This window comes from Ictidomys tridecemlineatus, chromosome 10 (assembly GCF_052094955.1).
Source record: "Ictidomys tridecemlineatus isolate mIctTri1 chromosome 10, mIctTri1.hap1, whole genome shotgun sequence".
NCBI lineage: Eukaryota > Metazoa > Chordata > Mammalia > Rodentia > Sciuridae > Ictidomys > Ictidomys tridecemlineatus.
In genome coordinates this window covers 53,182,082-53,205,119 of record NC_135486.1, presented here as the reverse complement: position 1 = coordinate 53,205,119, position 23,038 = coordinate 53,182,082, and the positions used below count along the sequence as shown (strand labels likewise).

Sequence of the window (23,038 nt, the reverse complement as noted above, 5' to 3'; positions counted from 1 at the left end):
ATATCATTTTAACTTATGTGAGACAAAATTAAATAGTAAAATCTTAAAAAAAATAAACCCAAGGTAGGAAAATGTATATTTTTAGAAATTTCTATTACCTCCTTTGTGAACTTGAGGCAGGCCTTTGAGAAAATATGTACTGCTGTTTGGCTCCTAGACCATTACTGACTTGTCATTGTTGAGGAACTCCAGCACCAAGGCAACCTTCTAATCTTTCAGCCTCTGTAGCATTTGCTTAGTAGGTTGAGTTTGCAAAGGGTATTCACATTTCATGTTGTTTTATCCTCCAAACAACCTGGAGCATTAAGTATTATCATCATCTATTCACAAAGGGGGAAAACAAGGCTCCATCACAAAGCATGTTTTTATAACACTGATGCTAGAATGTCTTTACTCCATTTTAGTGCATCTGTTTTTGAAGCAACCTGGAAGAAATTTGAGCATAGGAAATATCCTAAATAATATTATTGTGTCAAAGTATGATTTCTACAAGTGAATAATGGCATCTTAGGTTTGTAGGAGAGCATTCTTGTAGCTAGGATCATAGGTAATTGCCAAAACACATGGCTCTGAACTCTTGACTAGTGTTCTGTACAATGTGCAGCACTGTGTACATAATTCCAAACACCATTATTCAGTTGTGAGCACTTGGCCTGGCCTTTTGTTTAATATCAAAACAGAATCAAAAAGTTAGTGTCCATGAGGTCTTCAGCTGATAGTTGGTAAAATAAAAATGAAATGAATGGATGTAAAGGCCTCACACGATGTGGCATATTTGCTTTTTAATTCACAATAAATAGAATGATCTTTTTATTCATGTTATACCTTTTTAAGCTTCTGTAACGTTTTTCTCATGAAAGAAGATTGCTATGACTCTAAATACAATAGAATGTGTTTATGTAAAGACTGGAGAATGCCTGTGTTTGCTCAGTTTGAAATGTGTCAGACTTTAGAATTGTTTCCTGTGCCTACAAAGCTCTTCTGAACCAGTTAATTAAGAGTCTTCTTACTTTCATATTAGAAACATTTAGAGTTTCAAAATTTTTATTTCTTCCAAATCTGTCATTAAACTCAAATAGTAATTTAATTTCCTCTGGCTTTCTTTTTCATTTGCTTGTTTTTAACAGATAGCTGAGTCCTATTTCCAGGAAGAGGACTGTATCCTTTCTGAATTACTGGAAGAAACTCACCAAACCCTTATAGAAACTCACGAAACCCTTATTTTTAAAATGAGGGTCTACATAATAAAAAGTATAAATCATATGGTTTTAGTGGATTTTGACAATTTTAGTACCCATGTAACTACTTCAAAAAGCAAGGTTCTGAAAATATCTGTCACTTCAGAAAACTTTTAAAACCACCCAAAGTTGACCTTCCATGAATAAACCCTAGTTTTACCAAATTAAATATTTATATTCAAGAAGGAGGAAAAGGACATTTTGCTGAAAATAAGATGTAAAAATCTTTTGGATTTTCTCTCTTTGAAATTAAACAGACATAAAAGTCAAGTGATATTTATATGATGGAGCATGTCAGATATATTACACATTATCTCATGACTATCTTATTACAGCTAGAGTCATGTGTTACTTGACAGTGGGGATATGTCCTGAGAAATGCATCATTAGGTGATTTTGTCATTGCAAATGTCATACTAAGATGGCTACTGTGTTGTTAGGTCATTGTTGACCAAAACATTGTTATGTGGTACATGACTGTATATAGCTGCAAAGGAAAGAATAGTTCTTCACTAGTAATAAACAGAATGAAGATTGCTTTTCTTTTGAAGGGATGGCCTAGTGTACACTGTCTAGACAGTTTACTTTTCTTTCTAACCTTATTGACTTCATCTTTCTGACCAGATTGAGGATAATCAGTTATTGTCCTAAACCCTGTCAAATTAACTGAGGTACTTCAAACAATGACAGTTTGCTTCCTAAATATGTTGGAACTCTAGTGAAATGAAGAGGGAACTCACACGTGTGCATTCATTCCCTTTCCTTGCACCCCACCCCTTCTTCTTAAACAAAGAATGAATATCTGATATAGAGCAATGTAGAGCAGTATCAGCAGCCCTGGGAAGCTCCTAGAAATGCAAGTTCATGGGCCTCAGAATCAGAGCTTCTGAGGGATCAGACCCATGAATCAATATTTTTTAAAAAATATTTATTTTTTAGTTGTAGTTGGACACAATGCCTTTATTTTATTTATTTTATGTGGTGCTGAGGATCAAACCCAGGGCCTTGCCCTTGCTAGGCGAGCGCTCTACTGCTGAGCCACAACCACAGCTCTTTTTTTTTTAGTTGTCAATGGACCTTTATTTTATTTATTTATTTATATGTGGCGCTGAGACTCAAACCCAGTACCTCACGCATGGCAGGCAAGCACTCTACCACTGAGCCACAACCTTAGCCCATGAATCAGTATTTTAACAAATTTTTCAGATAATTTTTATGTTCAATAAAGTTTGAGAAACACTGATATATTTAAGACATGGCAGAGGAAAGAACAAATTGTTCCCATTTCTCCTGGGCCTATTTTAGGATCCCAGGGATATCTTTAAGACAACAAATGAGAGGGAGAACTGAACCTCTGAGTGTTTATGGAAAGGACACAAAGCTAAACTGTGAATTTTTCTCTTTCTTTTTTCTGGGTCAACATTTAGAACACTGCCCAGAGGAAGGTAGAAAATTGGACAGTGTATCTTGACCACAGAAGATGCACATATTTGTGATACAGATGGGAAGGCAAAAGTTTGTAATAAGATCTACATAAAACTGGAATCACATGACACTTTTGAAAACCACTGTGGTAATTAAAATTTTTAGAAAAGATCCATATAATTTTTGCTCACCATTGTGTGGACATGTGGTCTTTTGGTCTTATAAGAGAAAAGCACTGAGTGGGAAATAAGTCAAGGATGAAGGTTAGCTGAAACCAGAAACAAACACTTATGTCTCAGGTCACATAGTTGCTTGACAGAAAGTAATTTCAGGAGAAAAATTTCAAAAAGGAAAACAGTCTCCCAGATTCCATGTGGGTTCTATTGACTCTGTTAGAAGTATGTTAGAAAGCAGGCACTCTTTGAGCATGAAAACCTTTTAATTCCTGCTGTTTGCTGATAATATGGAATCCATATAGCTACTGCATAATATACTAGAATAAAATCTATCTACTTCAAAACCAAGAAGCATTACTTTAGATATGTTTAAATTTAAGAATGTCTAGAGTTCTCTCTCTCTCTCTTACCTTGTTTAAGACATTGTTTTTCAAATATGGGGTTTAATGTAAATAGACTGGATTTCTGTTTTCCTCAAATTTTCTATTCAGATGAGAAAGCAATGAAATTCATTCAGCTTGAACGATTATATCATGAGCAATTGCTTGCAAATCTTTCTGCCATTCAGGAACAGTGGGGTGAGTATAGACTAATATAGAATGTGATACTATCTCTAATCTAACAAATTTGTTATTTGCCGGGTGCGATGATGTTATATACCTGTAATTCCAACAACTCAGGAGGCTGAAGCAGGAAAATTGCAAGTTCAAGGCCAGCCTCAGGAATTTAATAAGGCCCTAAGTAATTTTAGCAAGATCCTGTCTCAAAAAAATAAAAAGGGATGGGGATGTAGCTCAATGATAAAGTTCCCCTGAGTTCAATCCCCAGGGGAAAAACAAGAAAAGAAAGTTAACACATTTAACCTGGTTTTATAAGTCAGAAATTTCCAATCATGTTAATATTACAAAATATGGAACTGGGGATACAGCTCAATAGAATGTTTGCCCATCATGCACGAGGCCCTGAGTTTAATCCTCAGAGTCGTGAGCGCGGTGGGAGGGGGGGACAAAAAGGAAAGATTTTTCAAAAAATGTAGCATTTTTATCATGTCTATTTCACTGTGAGAAAATTGTTTTCTTTGTATTTTGCTCTTTGTACTAAGTGTCAAGAAAAGAACACTTGCAGCTATTTGTATTTCTTCTGAACATATTGCATGCCCTATTGGCTAATTCAGTCTCTGGGATGGTATTTACTTATACTTCAAAATAATAACTTAGCTATTTCTGTTAACTTTTTGGTGTTTGAGAAGATAATTTTGCATATTAATTTTTATCAGTGGTTCAGTTAACATTTTTTTCCTCCAAAATATTTTTTTAAGAGCCAGTGACTTACAAATATTTTAAATTTAGAAACAAAATGGAAAACTGTACAACCACATACAGTTACACCACTAAGGAATTCAGAAAAAGGATTTAATGGTGAAGATTTTGAACGGCTTGCTAAATTTTGCACAACACATCAAGAGTAAGTATGACAGAATTTAATTGCAATGAGTTACAGTAGAATGTTGAAGAAGCATTGTATGGAGTATTGAAATACAAGGGCCTTTGTTTTGTTGATATTTTCAACTACAGAAATTAAAATGGGTATAATAAAATTTTAAGTTTCTTTCTCAGCTCTTACCGTTTTTTACATTGACCTTGGTGAACAGTCATTTTACATAGGCTCAAAAGATTCTTATAATTAGTAATTTTAAAATATAACATCTAATTTTGACATCTTTTTGTGTAAGAGATTAGGCAATCCAAATGAACTTAATTCTACATTAGGACTTCTTTATTAATTTTACCCCCCCACACCCACCCCCAATTTTTAAATTCATTACTTGAAGACTCAGGTTCTGAACATGAGGGGGCATGATAGTGTTCATTGCAGCCCTCTGAGGCTCAGGACTTGAGTCCTCAATATGAAGGTGAAAGGCTTTCTGTTCTGTTAATAACTTTTTCTCCTTTTCTCTCAGACACATGAAGAGTAAACAAAAGCTCTATTTATTAATAATGAAACATTCCTAAGTAATTGTTGCTTTTGTTCATGCAGACGATAAATAACTTGCTGTGGGACCTTATTGTTTTGGAGACAGCCTTTGAAGAATGATTCTAGACTCATTCATCTCTCACAATAACCATTCTCTTATGTTTAAAACAGTATTTTCAAGGATTCTGAGTTATAACCTAGTTTCTTAGCAAATTAAAATAAGTTAACTTTCAACCTTGTAACATTTAATAATCATGGAATCTTTAAAAAATTTTTTTTTGAACTTCAAAATAATGTATGCCAGACACAGTGGCACATACCTCTAATACCAGCAATTTGGGAAGCTGAGACAGAAAGATTGTGAGTTCAATACCAGCCCGGGCAACTTAGTGAGACCTTGTCTCAAAATAAAAAGGGATGGGGGTATAGCTCAATAGTAGAGTGTCCCTTGGGTTTAATCCCCAGTAAGAAGAAAGAAGAAAAGAAAAAATCCAAATACTCTAAGTACTGCCCTTTCTATGGAACTAATAATTTCTTATCATGTTACAAATGTTTTAAGTATTTAATAAACAAATATTTTGAGCATAATATGAGTGTGGTATCTTTAGATAATTGCCCCAAATTATTACTCATAATTTTAATATTAAAGAATATTCTCAAGTTATAGATAGTTAAGCATACAAGCTTGATAAGTTTTTTTCCACATACATGTATGTCTACATGAGTACCACTCCAGAGAAAGATCCAAGATTCAGAACATACCACCTCTCAGAAGGCTCCATCATGCGAGTACCAAGTCCATACTCACTTTCCCCCCATGGTCACCACTATCTGAGTTCTACTGTTTGCCTATTCTGTAATTTTATATCAGTGATATTGCATAGAATAAGAATTGCTGTATCCAGCATTGTGTCGCATTACGTGGTTGCATGTAATGGAAGTTTACTGTGTTTACTGGTGTGCAGATTCACTCTATGACTGTGCAATAGCTTGTCCATTGTGTTGTTCCTAGACCTGTGAGTTGCTCCTGGTTTTTGAACATTATGAATTATAAAGTGGCTATGCATTTTTGTTCATGCCTTTGTTAGATATACTCATATCCCATTATGTTGGGTATTACCTAAAATTTAATATTAAAAAGTTACTTTTCTGGTAATTTGTTTCCATGGATAATTTTAACAAATCATTTTTTGCCAAAAACTATTTTAGATTATGACATAAACTGAGATTTTAAAAATGTGTGTGAAATTGTCTTTAAGTACCTTATTAGCAAAAGGTTAACACTCTGTTTTACTTCTGGATTTTAGCATTTATAGCTTCCTTGGGGGTTTTCAATAATAATTGGCTACCTAAGGAGTTTAACACATGATATAGCTGCACTTTGAACTATGTAACTCTGTGGTAATGTTTCAGCTATGGAAATGTTCTGTGCTAATATTAGAATCCAGAGAAGCTGTATTTTTTTATAGCCATTTCAGTGACATTTGTTTGGAAGCATGCTGTACTTTAAAAAATTTTTTTCTTTCTTTTTTCTACAGTCCTCTTTTATCCAAACACAAGGTAAGTTTGTTTCTTTTGAAAATATTTATTGGGAAAATATTGTCACATGTTTGTTGTATGGACTGTTTTAGAAAATAAAGAAACATTTCTCAAGTTATTTCAGGTTTCTAATTTAATGCAACAGTTTCCAAAAATGTTTTTTTTTGTGTTTTATTTGGTTGATATTTTAAAATTTTTAGATAACAGCTATAGAAAAGACCCTGGGAAGGCAATGCTTTACACGGTTAATAGTGTCTGAAGATCCAAAGGAAAGAGGAGCTACAGCCAAAGAGTCTGGTATGTTTTTAAATTAAGTTAGGGAGGAATGTAAAAGATACCTATTTCCTTTAATATTTTGTTCGGTGTTATATCTGAACATTTTTGTGTCTACACCTCTTGTAGAAAAAAATACCAAAGCAAAATTTTTATGATGTAATTCCATTTTTAGTTACACAGTAGTAGATAATATAAAATATAAATTCTTGTAAAAACATAAAAGTATTTTCATGTTTTCAGCAGGCGGTTTTATGTGTCTAACAGAATATTAAAAGATTGTACAAAAGTGCTCTGAAATGGAATTGTTTTTGGTGTATTTAGATGTCCTCTTTTGTTTAAAAAACAAGCACCGAATGGACTTTACCAGATATCTTTCTATAAATCTAGATAGTTAGTAGTTTTGTGTTTTGATAATTTATTTATAGCAATATATCCTTGTCTCTCCTGTGTTTTATACACTGTTACACACACTAACATATAATTTGTATATATATACTTGTAAAACATTTATGATATATTTTATATCAACCTATGCCTTTTGTCAAAAGATTTTTAGAAACTTTTTTTCTAAATAAACTTTAGAAAATAAAAAATAAATAAGTTTTAGGGTGATTTTCCCCCTGGCATCTGATTTCACTACTAATGTATATCCCAAGGTTTATGTTCTAGGGCCTGAAAGTCCTCATATTGAAAAGGAGGTATAAGGTGGTTTGAGGGGTTTGTTTTGGGTGAGTGACCCTGAAAATATAAGATGCTACCATCAAGTAGCCATTTCTTCTTTTAAAGTACTTTTTAATTTTTTTTTTAATCTCTATCCTCTTTTCCCTTTTGAGACAAGGGGGAGATAATGCCTTGAGTCACCCCTACTATACTCTGTTCTTTCTGTCTGTTTTCTACATTTTTGAATAAGAAACCATAGTAAAATAACCTTTATAACCATCTCAAAAGGGCGGGGAGAATCCCCAAATAGCCACCTAGTTTGAACGTGGACGTGTCTCCATATCTTACACATTAGGAAGAGTGCTGTTAGAGCTCTTTAGAATCTGAGACTCTGCACTGGTTGCTGCCCAGCACTAGCTTGGCCTTTGCACGGCTGCATGTGGATGGAGAAACTAAGACAATAGCTGGGTGCTTTGCTTCTCAGCTAGAACCTGGGACTTCTAGTTTCTAATTGAGCACAGCATGTTTTTTTTGTTTTGTTTTCCCACAGCATGAGTAAACTGTAGGAATTGGGGATTATCAAAGGCTTCAATGATTCAGATATCCTCTTAACAACCATTTTTGAAGGGGTGGGGACTAAGTCCTGGAGGAGGATGTCTTGCCCCAACCTGATAAAACAATGTGTTTTTAAGAGAAATGTCAGCAATGGGGATGACTCTTCAAATGTAGTGTGGAATTCTTGCCTTTTGCATCATTATTTGTGTGTGTGTGTGTGTGTGTGTGTGTGTGTGTGTGTTGTGTGCGTATGTGATGTTTTGTATTTCTAAAGATGGAATAATTGTTTTCTCATTAGTTTGTAAATACATTGGATCTATAGGTAGTATTTGTTACCATTAAAGTGATATTTCAGTTCACTAGATACAGTACTTAAAATAGTTGTATTTTGTCCAGTCATGGTAGTTGGTAAACTCACTTCCCACTCAGCATGACTTCTTAGACTGACTCAGTAACTTTTCAGTCACTTATGGTTTTGTCCTTTTTGGTTTTGGGGAGTGTTTGAAGGGTTTTTTGGAGGGTGGTTGGTTTTAGTTTTGTCTTTTGGTATTGTGGATTGATTTGGGTGATATACAAGATACATTCCCAGTCTTTTTTATATTTTACTCTGAGATAAGGTTCTTACTGAGTTGCTGAGCATCTTGATAAATGGCTAAGGCTGGTCTCAAACTTGTTCCTCCTGCTTCAGCTTTCCAGATCCCTAGAATTACTGTCATGCACTAGCATGCCCAGCTTACTTGTTAGTTCTTTTGTATTATTTTTAATGTATTTTTTGTTTGGGTACTAGGAATTAGACTGGTGTGAGCCACATCTCCAGTCCTTTTTATTTTTTTTATTTTGAGATAAGGTCTTGCTAAATTGCTGAGGGTCTCATTAAATCACTGAAGCTAACCTTGAACTTGCAATCCTCCTGCCTCAGCCTCCGAAGTTTCTAGGATTAGAGGTGTGCCACCACACACTAATCGTTAAATAGTCTTATTTTGATTCCTGAGGACTTAGTTCTATTCAACTCCAAACTTCATTAGAACACCTAAATCTCATTTTATTCAAAGCTCTTCTCTGCTATCCAACTGCCGGGGACTAGGAGCAGAGGGTACTGCAGCTGGAGCTACCTAGATTAGTGCTTAGGGCTGAATCAGGTTGTTCTGTTGTAGGGAAGCATGGTGAGTTCAGAAGGACCAGCTGATCTGCTGTTTTGTCCCCAAAATAACTGACCTCAGCTGGGGGTATCACACCCTATTTCTCTGGTGTGGATGTCTCTCTGCCTTGTGTTTGTTTGTTTGTTTTTTTAATGTATTTTTTTAGTTGTAGGTGGACACAATACTTTTATTTTATTTTTATGTAGTGCTGAGGATCGAACCCGGGCCTCCCATATGCTAGATGAGCGTTCTTCCGCTGAGCCACACCCCAGCCCCTGAAATCTTAATATAGTATTTAAGAATTCCCTTTTCTTTGGTATGGTAGTGGCCTCAGTTGTTAGTTGGTTACACAGTAACCATTAAACGAAAAAGCAAACAGAATAAAATTCTTATTTTATCTATCTTGTAAGAAAAATTTTTTTAAAATATTTTTAAGATACTGACGAGCCTTTATTTTTTTCATTTATTTATATGCAGTGCTGAGAATTAAATCCAGTGCCTCACACATGCTAGGCAAGCGCTCTACCACTGAGCCACAACCCAGCTCTGAAAGAAAAACATTTTTTTTTTACATTTTTATTGGTACATTGTAGTTGTACATAATAATGGGATTTATTGTTTCATGTTTGTGCATGCATATAGCATAACAATATAATTTGGCCAGTATCAATCCCTAACACCTCCCACCTCCATCTCCACCACCCGCTCCTTGGTCCCTTTCCTCTACTGATCTTCCTTTGATTTTCATGAGATCCAACCCCCACAACTACCTTTTTTTTTTCCCTTTTCCTCTCTAGATTCAGCATATGTGAGAAAATATGTGACCCTTGACCTTCTGTTTGACTTATTTCACTTAACATAATGAGTTACATTCATTTTCCTGAAAATGATACAATTTCATTGTATATATATCATACTATATGTATATACAAGCTATATTCCCAGTCTTTTTTATATTTTACTCTGAGATAGGGTCTTACTGACTTGCTAAGCATCTTGATAAACTGCTAAGGCTGGCCTCAAACTTGTTTCTCCTCCTTCAGCCTTCCAGATCCCTAGAATTATTGTCATGCACTAGCATGTCCAGCTTACTTTAGTTCTTTTTATTATTTTTTATATATTTTTTGTTTGGGTACTGGGAATTAGACTGGTGTGAGCCACATCTCCAGTCATATTATGAAGGAAAAATTTTTTAATATTTATTTTTTAGTTGCAGTTGGACACAATACCTTTATTTTTATTTATTTATTTTTATGCAGTGCTGAGGATCAAACCCAGGGCCTCACACATGCTAGGCAAGTGCTCTACCACTGTGCTACAACCCCAGCCCCATAATATATTCTTTTTTTTTTTTTTTTAAGTGAGAGAGAGAGAGAGAGAGAATATTTTTTTAATATTTATTTTTTAGTTTTGGCAGACACAACATCTTTGTTTGTATGTGGTGCTGAGGATCGAACCCGGGCCACACACATGCCAGGCGAGCGAGCTACCGCTTGAGCCACATCCCCAGCCCAATAACGTATTCTTTTATTGCTACCCTTTGCTGCCCTGCTTTAAGAAGTTGCAATTTCAAAATACCATTTATTAAGGGTATTAAGTTAATAAGGTTTTTACTTTTTCAATTATATTGATAGCTAAATATTCATCTTAACATGATTTTGAATAATGTCTGTTAATTTTTATATGTAAGGGGTTATTTGCTGAATGTTTTGGGATTGTCTTCTCTAAGAACACTATAATGCAACAGATAGAATTTGTATTTGAGAGGTTAGAATATTGTGTTCCATGTTATTCATACATCCTTTCTCTTCCTTTCCATACAAAGCATTGTTTGGAATTTTAAAACAGCTTATTTGTTTTCTTCTTTAGAGAGTGATACTTGTCTTGGCATGGAACCAAGTAAAGAAAGCCAACATACGGAAGAGCCTCAGGAAAGCAGGCCCAGCTGTAATCAGATGGATGGACAGGCAAATTCCCCAAGCCTTCCAGTAACTGCAGGAAAGGACCACACGGAGCCGCTCTGCAGCACTGAAGCCACGCTGGAGCTCCACACCCAGCCCTCCGAGACAGCCTGGAGCTGGTCAGAGCCAGACTCTTCAGAGAATGCTTGTGAGAATGACAGATGCTTGCAGGCTGCTGCCACAGAGGACCGACCAGATGTGGCTAAAACAGGGGGCATTGCTGAAGACCCTCAGGTGTTACCTTCTGGTGAGTCAGTGAGAGAACCATTGATCTTACCAGGCTCTGACCATATATCATGTCCTGTGTTGAATTCCAAGGGAAAATATTCACAGTCACGAAGGAAAGAACTCCAGTTGCCCCTTCAGGATGTTTCTGAGGCGGTGCCAGAGGACCAGCCTGAGAACAATGAATTAAATGAGCTGCAGCAACCTGATCTCACAGACAGTGATGGAAAATTGCCACAGGGCCAGACTGACTCTGAAGGCTCAGAGAATGTACTTTGTGAAAATAATAAAATATCTGACTTAAGTACATTGCTTCCAGAAGTGTATATGGCCCCTGAGGAAAAGGGAGATAAGGAAGACGAAGTCAATAAGGAAACAGAAGACTATTTGAACAGCCTTTTGGAAGGATGCTTAAAAGATACTGAAAATCCTCTTTCCTATGAAGACAGCCAAGACGAGGACTCTGATCTCCTTCAAGATCTTTCTCCTGAGGAAGCATCCTACAGTCTACAGGAGAATCTGCCTTCTGATGATAGCTGTCTTTCTCTTGATGATCTTGCCAAAAGGATAGAGATTGCAGAGGTAAATTAGAGATAAAGTAAAATGAAATTTTAAAAGCTGATACATGTATAAAATATTGCTTTTTTTTTAAGCTTTCAAACATGTTTTGAAACATGAGGGAAATTTTTTATTTAATGAGCTTTTTATCATTACTATCTTTTTTTTAGTTGTTGATGGACCTTTATTTATTTATTTAAATGTGGTGCTGAAAATTGAACCCAGTGCCATGCTAGGCAAGCGTTCTACCACTGAGCCACAACTCCAGCACTTGTTACTATCTTTATTTTTTGTACGTATTGAATAAGATAACTTGTAATTATTATGTTTATATTTTAATAAGTTATATTGCATGTCTCCAGATACAATGAGTGTTATTATGAACATGATTTTTTAAATAGTCTTATGGTTTTTATTTGGCATACCCAGGAATTGTGATGAAGACAAATAGTCACATTCTTTAAGGAAATCTTATGTTTCTTCTTATATGTCTGTAAGGTTACATATAATATGTACTCTTACATATAGTTTCTTCCTTTTGTTAATATATTTTTAGAATTCTCTAAAACAGTATAACAGGATGAAGGAAGCATTTTAAAATATAATGAGACTGGCAGGTAGTAGATAAATTTTTAAGCTATTAAGTTGCAGGGAGGGGGGAAAAAGGGTCAAGGAAAGGTGACTATTCTCTTTTGTTTGATAGTACAATAAAGAAGTTCAGAAAAAGGAAAGATAAAAGCCATACCAAAACTCTCGCCCCCTCACCAAGGCTGCTGTGATGGGAATAGTGGAATCATTTTGCCTTGGTTCCAAAAGTATTCTACCATTTCACCAGTCTCCTGAAGTTGCTTTTTTCCTCTCTAAACCTGCTTGCTTTTCTGAAAATTAGGATTCTAGCCTACTTTCTTTTTCTTAACCCTAATTTTTTCTCATATTGGCTTTATGTTCCATTTATACCCATTATATTTTGATTTAGCATTATCATTGAAAAAATGACCTCAGAGAAAATTTTAAAAGTAGCAAAGCAAAAGTATATAACAAAATATAGAATTCTGTGAAAAGCTTTCTGAGGTAATTTAACTATTATATTACTAGCTTCATTTGTTGCCATTTAGTCAATTCTCCAGAGTATGGTTTTTCTTCTTAGTTGTTTTTTTTGACAAAATTAGGTAGATTTTAGTAAAGCACTTGTACTACTGTTCATTTTTCTGTTTATTTTAGCCAGACCCCTGGATTGTAATTTATAACTAGTTGTCCACAAACTATGAGTTTTGCTTCTTGATTTTCTCTTAACAAAATTATTTAATATTGCTTAATGTATGCAGAGTTTCTGTTTGGGGTGATGACAGTTTTTAGAAATAGTGGTAATGGCTATACAACATTTCAAATTGTATATTTAAAAAGGTTAAAATGGCAATTTTATGTTATTTATTTTTTTATTTGTTCATTCATCAATCATTCATTTCACCACAATTTTAAAAGTCATTTTTAAGTAACAGCTCAATAGTATTTATGATAAAGTGTTTGATACAGTATTTATTGTCTTACTTTTAAAAAAATTTTTTTAGGGGCTGGGGTTGTGCCTCAGTGGTAGAGCACTTGCCTAACGTGTGAGGCCTGGATTTGATCCTCAGCACCACATATAAATAAACAAAGTTAAAAATCCATTGGCAACTAAAAAATATTTTTTAAAAAAAAGTTTTAGTTGTTGATAGACCTTTATTTTATTTATTTACATGTGGTGCTGAGAATTGAACCCATTGCCTCACACATGCTAGGCAAGCGCTCTACCACTGAGCCACAACCCCAGCCCCTGTCTTGCTTATTTTTTTAATATTTTTTTGTAGTTGTAGATAGACAGAATGACTTTATTTTATTTGTTTATTTTTATGTGGTGCTGAGGACTAAACCCAGTGCCTCAAGCATTCTAGGCAAGTGCTCTGCCACTGAGCTACAGCCTCAGCCTTGTCTTGCTTATTTTAACTAGATCTTTGGTACAGGGAATTAGCAAATTATTGAGTTACTATTGCGTATTAAATGGCATATTCCTTCCTCAAACTCATAAAACAGTGTCTCTTTTCCTCCTAAAATAGCAGCTAGCAGTGGAAGTTATATGTACTTAAGGCTCAAGGTTGTCTTTTCTGGGAAATTAATACCAAATGACCCCTTTTCCTAAAATTCTATTGCACTATTAAGTTAGGCTATTTTAGGGACCCCAAAAGATACATATGATTAGCAACACTAGTTTACTTTCCTTTGATAATTCTAAATAGATGGTTAAATGTTTGCTTTCTGCCTACGTAATCCCTTCTCTATTTTGAGAGGTATGCTTTAGTAAAATGTAACTGCCAGCAGAGGAGGTCTTGAAGTTTCAGAGTTAAAAATCACTAATGCTTACTGTTATCTTAATCCTTAAGGATGAGGGTTTGGGGCTGGGGCTGTAACTCAGTGGCAGATCATTTGCCTAGCATGTGTGAGGCACTGGGTTCGATCCTTAGTACTGCATAAAAAAAAAAATGCAGTTCATCTACAAATATAATAAATAAATAGATAAACAAACAAATAAATAGAATGAGGGTTTGGATTATAATATCTAGGTCAATGGGTTTTTTTGCTTATCAGTGCAACTTACAAATTTTTTTATTTTATTGTTTGATGCTGAGGATCAAACCCAAGTTCTCTACCACTGAATTATGCTCTAACTCCTAATTTTTAAAATTAAAAATTAAATCCTATTTTTAAAAATTTAAGTACAAACATATAACTTTTTAATTCAAACACTTTGTTTTGCTTTCAGTAAAATATTATTAAGACGGCTGGGGTTGTGACTCAGTGGTAGAGCACTTGCCTAGCATGTGTGAGGCACTGGGTTCGATTCCCAGCACCACATAAAAATAAAATAAAGATATGGTGCCCACCTATAATTAAAAAATAAGCATTAAAATTTTATTAAGAGCTCTCTATCTAGTGCTAAGGATGCAGTGAGGGATCAGATACAGTTCTTAGTCTTCTGTATTATCTTTAGGCTATTACATTTGGCTAGTTTTACTCAGTTGTTTCTGAAATATTGTGTATGCTTCCCTCCTTTTGTGAGCATAGTTTCTTAATAACTAAACATTGGAATAGTAATTTTCATGCCCTTGGGAGCCACTAAGGCACCTAAGCTTACTCATCTCCACATATTGCTATTTGTTTTTTTCAGTCCTTTACTCTGTTTCCCAATCTCCCTATCATTTCTCCCCCATCAGTGATTCTGCACCTCACTGGCTACAAACTTTTCCTACCTCTGTGTTTTGGGTAGACTTCACTGGTATGCTCTTTCTTTGCTAGTTTTCTCCTTTTTTCTTGTCCCTTGTTTTTCTGCGTTGCTCAGCTTTGGCTAAACTTGGTTTTGATAACCACTGCCAGCCCAGTGGAAGCACTTGTTTTGTTGTATTGTTTTAAACTATTAGATTCATCATGTAAAAATAAAATAAATTTCATAAAAGTTTGTGGAGAACTAAAAACATCTCTGTTATTTTATTTTTGTGGGTTTTTTTTTTTTTTTTCGTGTGTGTGTGTATGTATTGCTAAGGATCTGACCCATAGTCTCACACATGCTAGGGAAGTGCTCTACCACTGAGCTACTCTATTACTTTAATTTATTAATATAGTGACATGCATAGATGAAACATTTCTAGGGTTGGTAAATATATCTCAAACTCAAATAATTTTGCTTAATGATAGCTTAATATCTGATGTATTGCTTATCTTTTTTTGTGTAAAAAAGAAAAAAATGACACCTATCATCAATAGTGTAGTCTCCACTGTTACAAAAAAGCACCATGGCCAGGGTTGTGGCTCAGTGGTAGAGCGCTTGCCTAGCATGCCTGAGGCACTGGGTTCAAGTCCTAGCACCACATAAAAATAAACAAATAAATATGAATAAAATAAATAAATATAAATTAAAAATAAATATAAATAAAATAAAGGTATTATGTCCATCTACAACTAAAAAGATATTTAAAAAAAAAAAAACACCAAAAATGCCAATGTACATATCTGTAATCCCAGCAACTTGGGAGACTGAAACAGGAGGATCATAAGTTCAAAGCCAGCCACAGCAACTTAGTAAGGCCCGAAGCAACTTTGCAAGACCCTATCTCAATAAAAGGGGGGGGGGGCTGGGACGTGGCTCAGTGGTTAAGCACCCCTGGGTTCAATCCCTGGTCCCCCCAACAAAAAATCATCAAAAGCATTTATCCTCATTTCATAGGTGTGTTTGTGTCTGTGTGTGTGTGTCTGTGTGTGTCTGTATGTTGATAGTGATTAAACCTAAGGTCATTCTACCACTAAGCTACATGCCCAGCCCTTTTTATTTTTTATTTTGAAATAGGGTCCTGCTACATTGCTGAGGCTGACCTTAAACTTGCAATCCTCCTGCTTCAGCCTCCTGAGTGGTTGTGATGTGATTATAAGCATGTGCCTCCACACTCAGCTTCATTTTATAGATTTTTAAGAAAAAAATTATCATTTATGCAGTATTAGATAGCAAATTAGAGAGTTATTCATAAGGTCAGGCATGGAGACGAGTTTGCAGCCAACATGGGGCAACATAGTGAGACCCTGTCTCAAAACAAAAAAAGGGAGAAACTTCTTTCATTCAGTAATATTGTGAGCAAATTTTACACGAGTCTTATAACATTATAAATTCAGTAATTAAAAATACAGGTAAGGATATTGCACAGATGAAGCCTATAATCTAACAGTTGTCTGATTCTAAGTGTGTTGTCTTTCTGCATTTAGTATCTTTTTTTTTTTTAGAGAGAGAGAGAGAGAGAGAGAGAGAGAGAGAGAGAGAGAATTTTTTAATATTTATTTTCTAGTTTTCGGCAGACACAACATCTTTGTTTGTTTGTGGTGCTGAGGATTGAACCCAGGGGAGCGTGCTACAGCTTGAGCCACATCCCCAGCCCTGCATTTAGTATCTTGAGGTTTTGACAGAAGATGAAATTTTATTGTGATCTTCATGATATACTGACACGATTTTTTTAAAAAATATTTTTAGGTGTAGGTGGACACAATACGTTTATTTTATTTATATTTGGTGCTGAGGATTGAACCCAGTGCATGCATGTTAGGCAAACATTCTACCACTGAGCCACAACCCAGCCCCTGACAAGATTATTTTAATGTCAGAATCCAAGACTCCTTTGCCCAGAAACTGATAATACAAATAAATCATTGATTTGAGTGGTTCTGGAACTTGGAAGAATCTTCGCTTTAAACTCTGCAGCTTTTCCATCCTCTAGCATGAGAATTACAGGGAGTGGCTAGCATCAAAATTTGAAACTATTTATCTCAGTAATAGAGTGCTCACCTATCATGTGTGAGGCCCTGGGTTTGATTCTCAGCACTAAAAAACTAAAAGAGGAAGAAAAAAATTTGATAGCAGAAATATGCTATGCAAATTCAAAGAAGCATGATGGCCCAGCCCCATACTAGCAATAAAAGCCCACTCAGCTTTCCTGTCTTTTTGTAGATTGTTACATATGTGAGGGTAAGGGAGTTTTTTGTTTTTCTAAATAAGTGACATGTAAATTGAATATTGAATTTTTTAAAAAAAATTTTAATGTATGTTAATTAGGTATATATGACAGCAGAATGCATTTTGATTCATTGTACACAACTGCAGCACAACTTTTCATTTCTCTGGTTGTACACTATGTAGCATCATACCATATATGCAGTTATACATGTACATAGGGTAATGATATTCATCTCATTTCACCATTTTTCCTGCCCCCATGTCCCCTTCCCACTCCTCCCTCCCCTTTGCCCAAAGCTTTTCCATTTTTCCCATGCCCTCCCCCCATTATGGATCAACATCCACTTATCAGAGAGAGCATTTGGCCTCTGGTTTTTTGGGATTGGCTGACTTCGCTTTGCATGATATTTTCCAACTCCATCCATTTACCTGTAAATTCCATGATTTTATTCTCTTTTTATAACTATTATTATTATTTTTTAGTTGAGATCTCTATTACTCAGGCTGGCCTCAAACTCCTAGGCTCAAGTGATCCTCCTGCCTCAGTTTCCAGAGTAGCTGGGACTACAGGATGAGTCTGTCTTTAAAACATTGAAAATAAACCGGTGTGTTCAAGATACCTGTATGTAGTCCCAGCTACCCTTGTGGCTGAGGCAGAAGGATCACCTGAGTTCACAAGTTCAAGACCAACCTGGGCAGCATAGAGAGACTCTATCTCAGAAAAAGAAACAAAAATAAAGAAATAACAAAAATGAAAAACAGCATATAATTCAGAGAATCCCTATGTGAACAGATATGGTATGTCATATGGAAATAAAACTATTCATTTTTCTTCACTAATACATATGTATATAATCTACTTATAGAGATGACATGTGTTTATATTAAATGATTCAGATCCAAATGATTTTTCTTGAATGATCCTGTTATTTCTAAAAGCTGGTAGAGGAACCACATTGCTAATGCTTAGGACTTTAAGAAATCTATTAATCTGGGAGAGGGCAGCTCATGTTCCTTACTCTTTGTCTAGATTAACAGCATTTAGTTAGATGTCTGAAGGGTCTATTTTTCTTGAGCGCAACAAAATCTAGAGGAGGAAGTAACCTGGCACTGTCTAGTGGGGGAGAGAAATGACAGCACAAAATTGTGGTTGGGTTTGTCTTCAGCAAAGCTATCCAATTAAAGTGGCTTCTGTGAACTCCTCATCCCTGATGCCTTTTTCTTGAGGTAGCTGTCTCTTGCCTACATCACTGAGATCAGGGAAACTACTTAAGATTAGCTGCTCTAGGGTTCTCACCAAGTTAAGATAGCTAACAGTAAGCCATAGGGCTTTATGAAATTGTATAGGTAACTGTTTCATGGGTTTTAGAGAAAAGAAAAGCGTTAAAACAGTGATCCTTGTGGTTCTGCCCAGAGGCAGCAGGTTAAGTCCAGCCTCCTTACAATAGGAGAAAAAGGGTTTATGGAGCATGGTTGACCCAGGGTTTATGTAGGTGTCTAATGAGCCCCCCCGGGAAGACCCAGAGATTGCCCATTCTTAATTTAGGCCAGATGGTGTCATCTTTCCCTTTCAATTTTTATCTTACTCTTTAAGTGTTCTAATTAGTTAATGTATGTCTTAATTGTCAGGTTTCTTGAACCCACCTCCTTTTCCATTTTAATTACTTTTTAAGATTTATATCTTCTTCCTGAATTTTTTCAATGGCTACTTAACATTTTGCCCCATCCTTCATTTCACCTCTCCAACTCAAATGGTTTTACATTTTAACTGTATAAACCTGGGATCCCAAACTAATACCCAAGGGCCCAGCTAGGTAATAGAGGTAAATGAAATGACTTAAATGTAGAGTGACAGGGAGGGTTCCATGCCTTGTCTAGAAAGATTCACTTTTGAAGTTGAAGCACTCTATAATTAAATACATCCAAGGGTCTCAATCTGACACATAAGCCTGTTTTTTTTTTTGTCTGTTTGTTTGTTTTAGAGAGAGAGAGAATTTTTAATATTTATTTTTTAGTTCTCAGTGGACACAACATCTTTGTATGTGGTGCTGAGGATCGAACCCGGGCCGCACGCATGCCAGGCGAGCGCGTTACCGCTTGAGCCACATTCCCCAGCCCCGATAAGCCTGTTTAAACTCCTGTTCTAAACCAGTTTTTACATTGTCAGCCCCTTCTCATGGCTCCCGGTAGTTTCAGGCTGTGCTTCTTGACTTGACATTCAGGACTCTTGGTAATCTGGTCCACTGTACCTGTCCAACTCCATCTGCTACTGAGCCTAGGTCTCAGCCTGTGTTGCAGTCACTTGTCTCCTCTCTGCTGTCCACATACACTTTGCACATGGCTGCCCCTGCTTCTTCCAGGTTATGTCATTCTTCCCTGGAGAGGTGAACCTCCTTCCTACATCTGATTCTTTCCAGCCCTTAACGTCTATTCATGCCTTTTTAGTGTGCAAAGTGCCAAGCATAGTACCTGGCTCCTGGTGACTTCTCAGCAAGTGCTAACTTCTGCCATGTTCCTTGGTCACTGAAGTTCATAATGTTTGACCTTTGAAACTATTTATCTAGACTTCTTTTTTTTTAATGTTTATTTTTTAGTTTTAGGTGGACACAATATCCTTATTTTATTTTTATTTGGTGCTGAGGATCGAACCCAGCACCTCATGCATGCCAGGCGAGCACGCTACCACTGGAGCCACATCCCGAGCCCCTTATCTGAATTTCTACTCAGGGAAGGGGCATACTTCCCATAAAGTTTTGTCCCCAGTGTAATCTTCCCTTGTTATTATAGGAAGACACTTATTGTCTTCTGCACCAAATTGCAGACTCCTTAAGGGTAAGGATGCTGCTGGGTACATCTTATATCACTATAAAACCAACATAGACCATTGTTAATAACAACCACTATATCCAATAAGGCTTTTTTTCCCCCCAAGTTCACTTACAACAATAAATAACCTTTGAAAATAGATTGTTTTGATGATTTTCAAGGAAAACCTACATTGTTCAAAGAAGTATGTTAGATACTGTCCTTATGTAAATTCTTCATCTGTGTATTTATTTACTCTTTGGCATGTTTATTGAGTACCTACTATGTAATAGAAACTGGAGAGAGGGTAGTGAATACAGATCAAGTCCCTACTCTCATGAAACTTATTTTCTAGAGGGAGAGACACATAAACAAGGTCATATAAAATTAATGTAGTTTCAAATATTGGCAAGGGCTATCAAGTAATTTCACAAGGTGAGGGGATATAAAGTAACTTAACTGAAAATAGTTTTTTTTTTAATTTTTAATATTTTTTAGTTGTAGATGGACACAATAACTTTATTTTATTTGTTTATGTGGTTCTGAATATTAAACCCAGTGCCTCTCATATGTGAGGCAAGTACTATACCACTGAGCTACAATCCCAGACCCATTAACTGGTAGTTTTTTAAACAACTTTATGGAAGTTAAAAAGTGGGTGGTAGCTGACATTCTTACCATTTATTTTCCTATCTTAAAATTTATTAAACTGTCCCTTTAAGCAAGCAAAACAAATTATAAAAATATGAAGTAATGCCTAATTTAGAAATTTACTTAATGAAACTCCTTATTTTAAACAAAAAACTCTTTTCTTCTTACCATAATCTTTCCAAATTCCACACTGATTCACTTCATCATAATTTGTCTTTTTCCTATTTTGCACTTTCTCCTTATTGCAGTGCTCTTAAATTCAAAGTTGTGGGTTTGACCACCTGCTGTTTCTGAAGATGGTTTTTCCTTCATGTAGCTGGCACCCCTGGATCCAGCTGTCACTACTTCTTTTAATTTCCTATTGTAATGGCCATGACATTAATCTCTTTCCACGAAAGGTTTTCTATCTAATCACCCATTTCCCCATGTCTCTAGATTGGCAAGTTTAGCCATATGTTTAAATATCTTCTTTAAAAAAAAAAAAGGTGTGTGTGTGTGTGTGTGTGTGTGTGTGTGTGTGTGTGTGTGTGTGTGTGTTTGAGAGAGAGAAATACCAGGGGTAAAACCCACGGCCTCATGTTTGCAAGGCAAACACTCTACCACTGAGGTATAACCCCTATCCCCTAGTTTAAGTATCTGAAATGGGGAAATATATAAGATTAGAATTTCTGGCAAAGATATGAACTCATTAGTTTTATTTGAAAGTTCTGTTCATCCCATTTTAATTGTATCAAAAGATATGACACGCAGCTGGGGCTATAGCTCAGTGATAGAGCACTTGCTTCATACATGCAAGGCACTGAGTTCGATCCTTAGCACCACATAAAAATAAATGAAGATTTTTTTAAAAAGAAGAAGAAGAAGAAGAGGGGCTGGGATTGTGGCTCAGTGGTAGAGCGCTCGCCTAGCACGGGCGGGACCCAGTATTCTATCCTCAGCACCACATAAAAATAAGGACATTGTGTTGTGTCCATCTACACCTAAAAAATAAATATTTAAAAAAAGAAGAAGAAAACAAGTAAATCTTTTTTTAAAAAAATATATGGCACAAAGCAAAATTTTCTTTAAAAAAATATATGGCACAAAGCAAAATTTTCTTAGTCTTAGAAAATAAGATCTTTTCACATTGGGGAAATGGCAAGAGATTTAATCCTCTGCTAGTTACTGGTCAATGCAAGCTTAAGCAAGTTACTTAAGCTCTTTTAAGTTTGGTGTCTTCATCTGTATAATGGGTCTGATAAGGCCTATAAAAGAGAGTTGTGAAGATTGAACGCGGTATGTTATCTAAAGACACAGGATACACTATAGTTCTCACTGTGGTACCTAAAACTAAATGAGCAAGCAGAGACAATCACAGGTGTTTGTTTGTTTGTTTGTTTGTTTGTTTGTGGTGCTGCTGGGTATAGAACCAGGGCTTTTTCCTTGCTAGGCAAGCTCTCTACCAGGGACCTACACTCCCAGCACGTCATGTTTTTTTAGGGAAGAAAGCTAGATGTAAATTTGAAAGTGCTTCTGCAGAAAAATCATTTAAAGTATTTATAATATACTAATACCATTTATGAATGTTGTCAGTTTAGTTGGAAACCAAGCATATGTTTTTGCTCAAAATTTACCAGCCTGGAGGTTCTGGATTAAGTTAACCCTATATCATTAAAATAATATTTGATATCTGTTTTCTCCTTTAATCTCATGAGCAGTGAATGTGTTTACTCTAACAGCAGTCCGTTCTGAATATTTTCCTTATCCTATTAGGAATTACTATTCCAGTAGAGTTGCGAAATAATTTTGTTTTTATAACCAGTTCATTCTGAAAATGCTGCGTAAGGTGGTCATTGATTTTTGAGGGCAAGTTTATTTGCAAATATAGAGGACTCAGCCAGATGGATTTTTTTAAAGCTCTGCATTTATTCATAAAGTTCCACCAGTAACAATTACATTAATTATGGCACAGACATCCTTTTTGTTCTCAATAGAAGGGTTTAGCATATTTTGTTTGGGTAGGAAACAGTTTGCTAATTGAAATGAGAAATTAAATTTAGTTTTAAAGCTGTTTTTGAGCTTTTTAAGATTCTTCATCTGTCTCAGCATGCATAAAGTGGTGGGTTCAATCCCCAGCCCTACAAAAATCAATCTATTTTATCTTTTAATATTGACATTATAGTAACAACAGCAAAAGAAAACAAAATATTTTTTAAATTTTATTTTGAGGCAAGTTCTCATTAAGTTGCCCAGGCTGTCCTCAAATTTGCAATGCTCCTGCCTCAGTCTCCTGAATAGGTGGGATTATAGACATGTACCACCAAGCCTGGTTTAAAAATGTTTTTTTCAG

General features: G+C 35.6%; 1 protein-coding gene across 2 annotated transcripts in view; it reads left to right on the top strand.

Moving 5' to 3' along the window:
• Cnst (consortin, connexin sorting protein) overlaps positions 1-23,038 on the top strand; it is a 98,571-nt gene that overhangs the window by 63,665 nt on the left and 11,868 nt on the right. For both annotated transcript variants that reach the window (XM_021727179.3, XM_040276620.2), the window contains exons 4-9: positions 1,128-1,158; positions 3,331-3,417; positions 4,189-4,303; positions 6,352-6,373; positions 6,553-6,649; positions 10,852-11,750. In XM_021727179.3, coding sequence (XP_021582854.1) covers positions 1,128-1,158; positions 3,331-3,417; positions 4,189-4,303; positions 6,352-6,373; positions 6,553-6,649; positions 10,852-11,750 — 1,251 coding nt within the window. The remainder of the gene's footprint in view (positions 1-1,127; positions 1,159-3,330; positions 3,418-4,188; positions 4,304-6,351; positions 6,374-6,552; positions 6,650-10,851; positions 11,751-23,038) is intronic.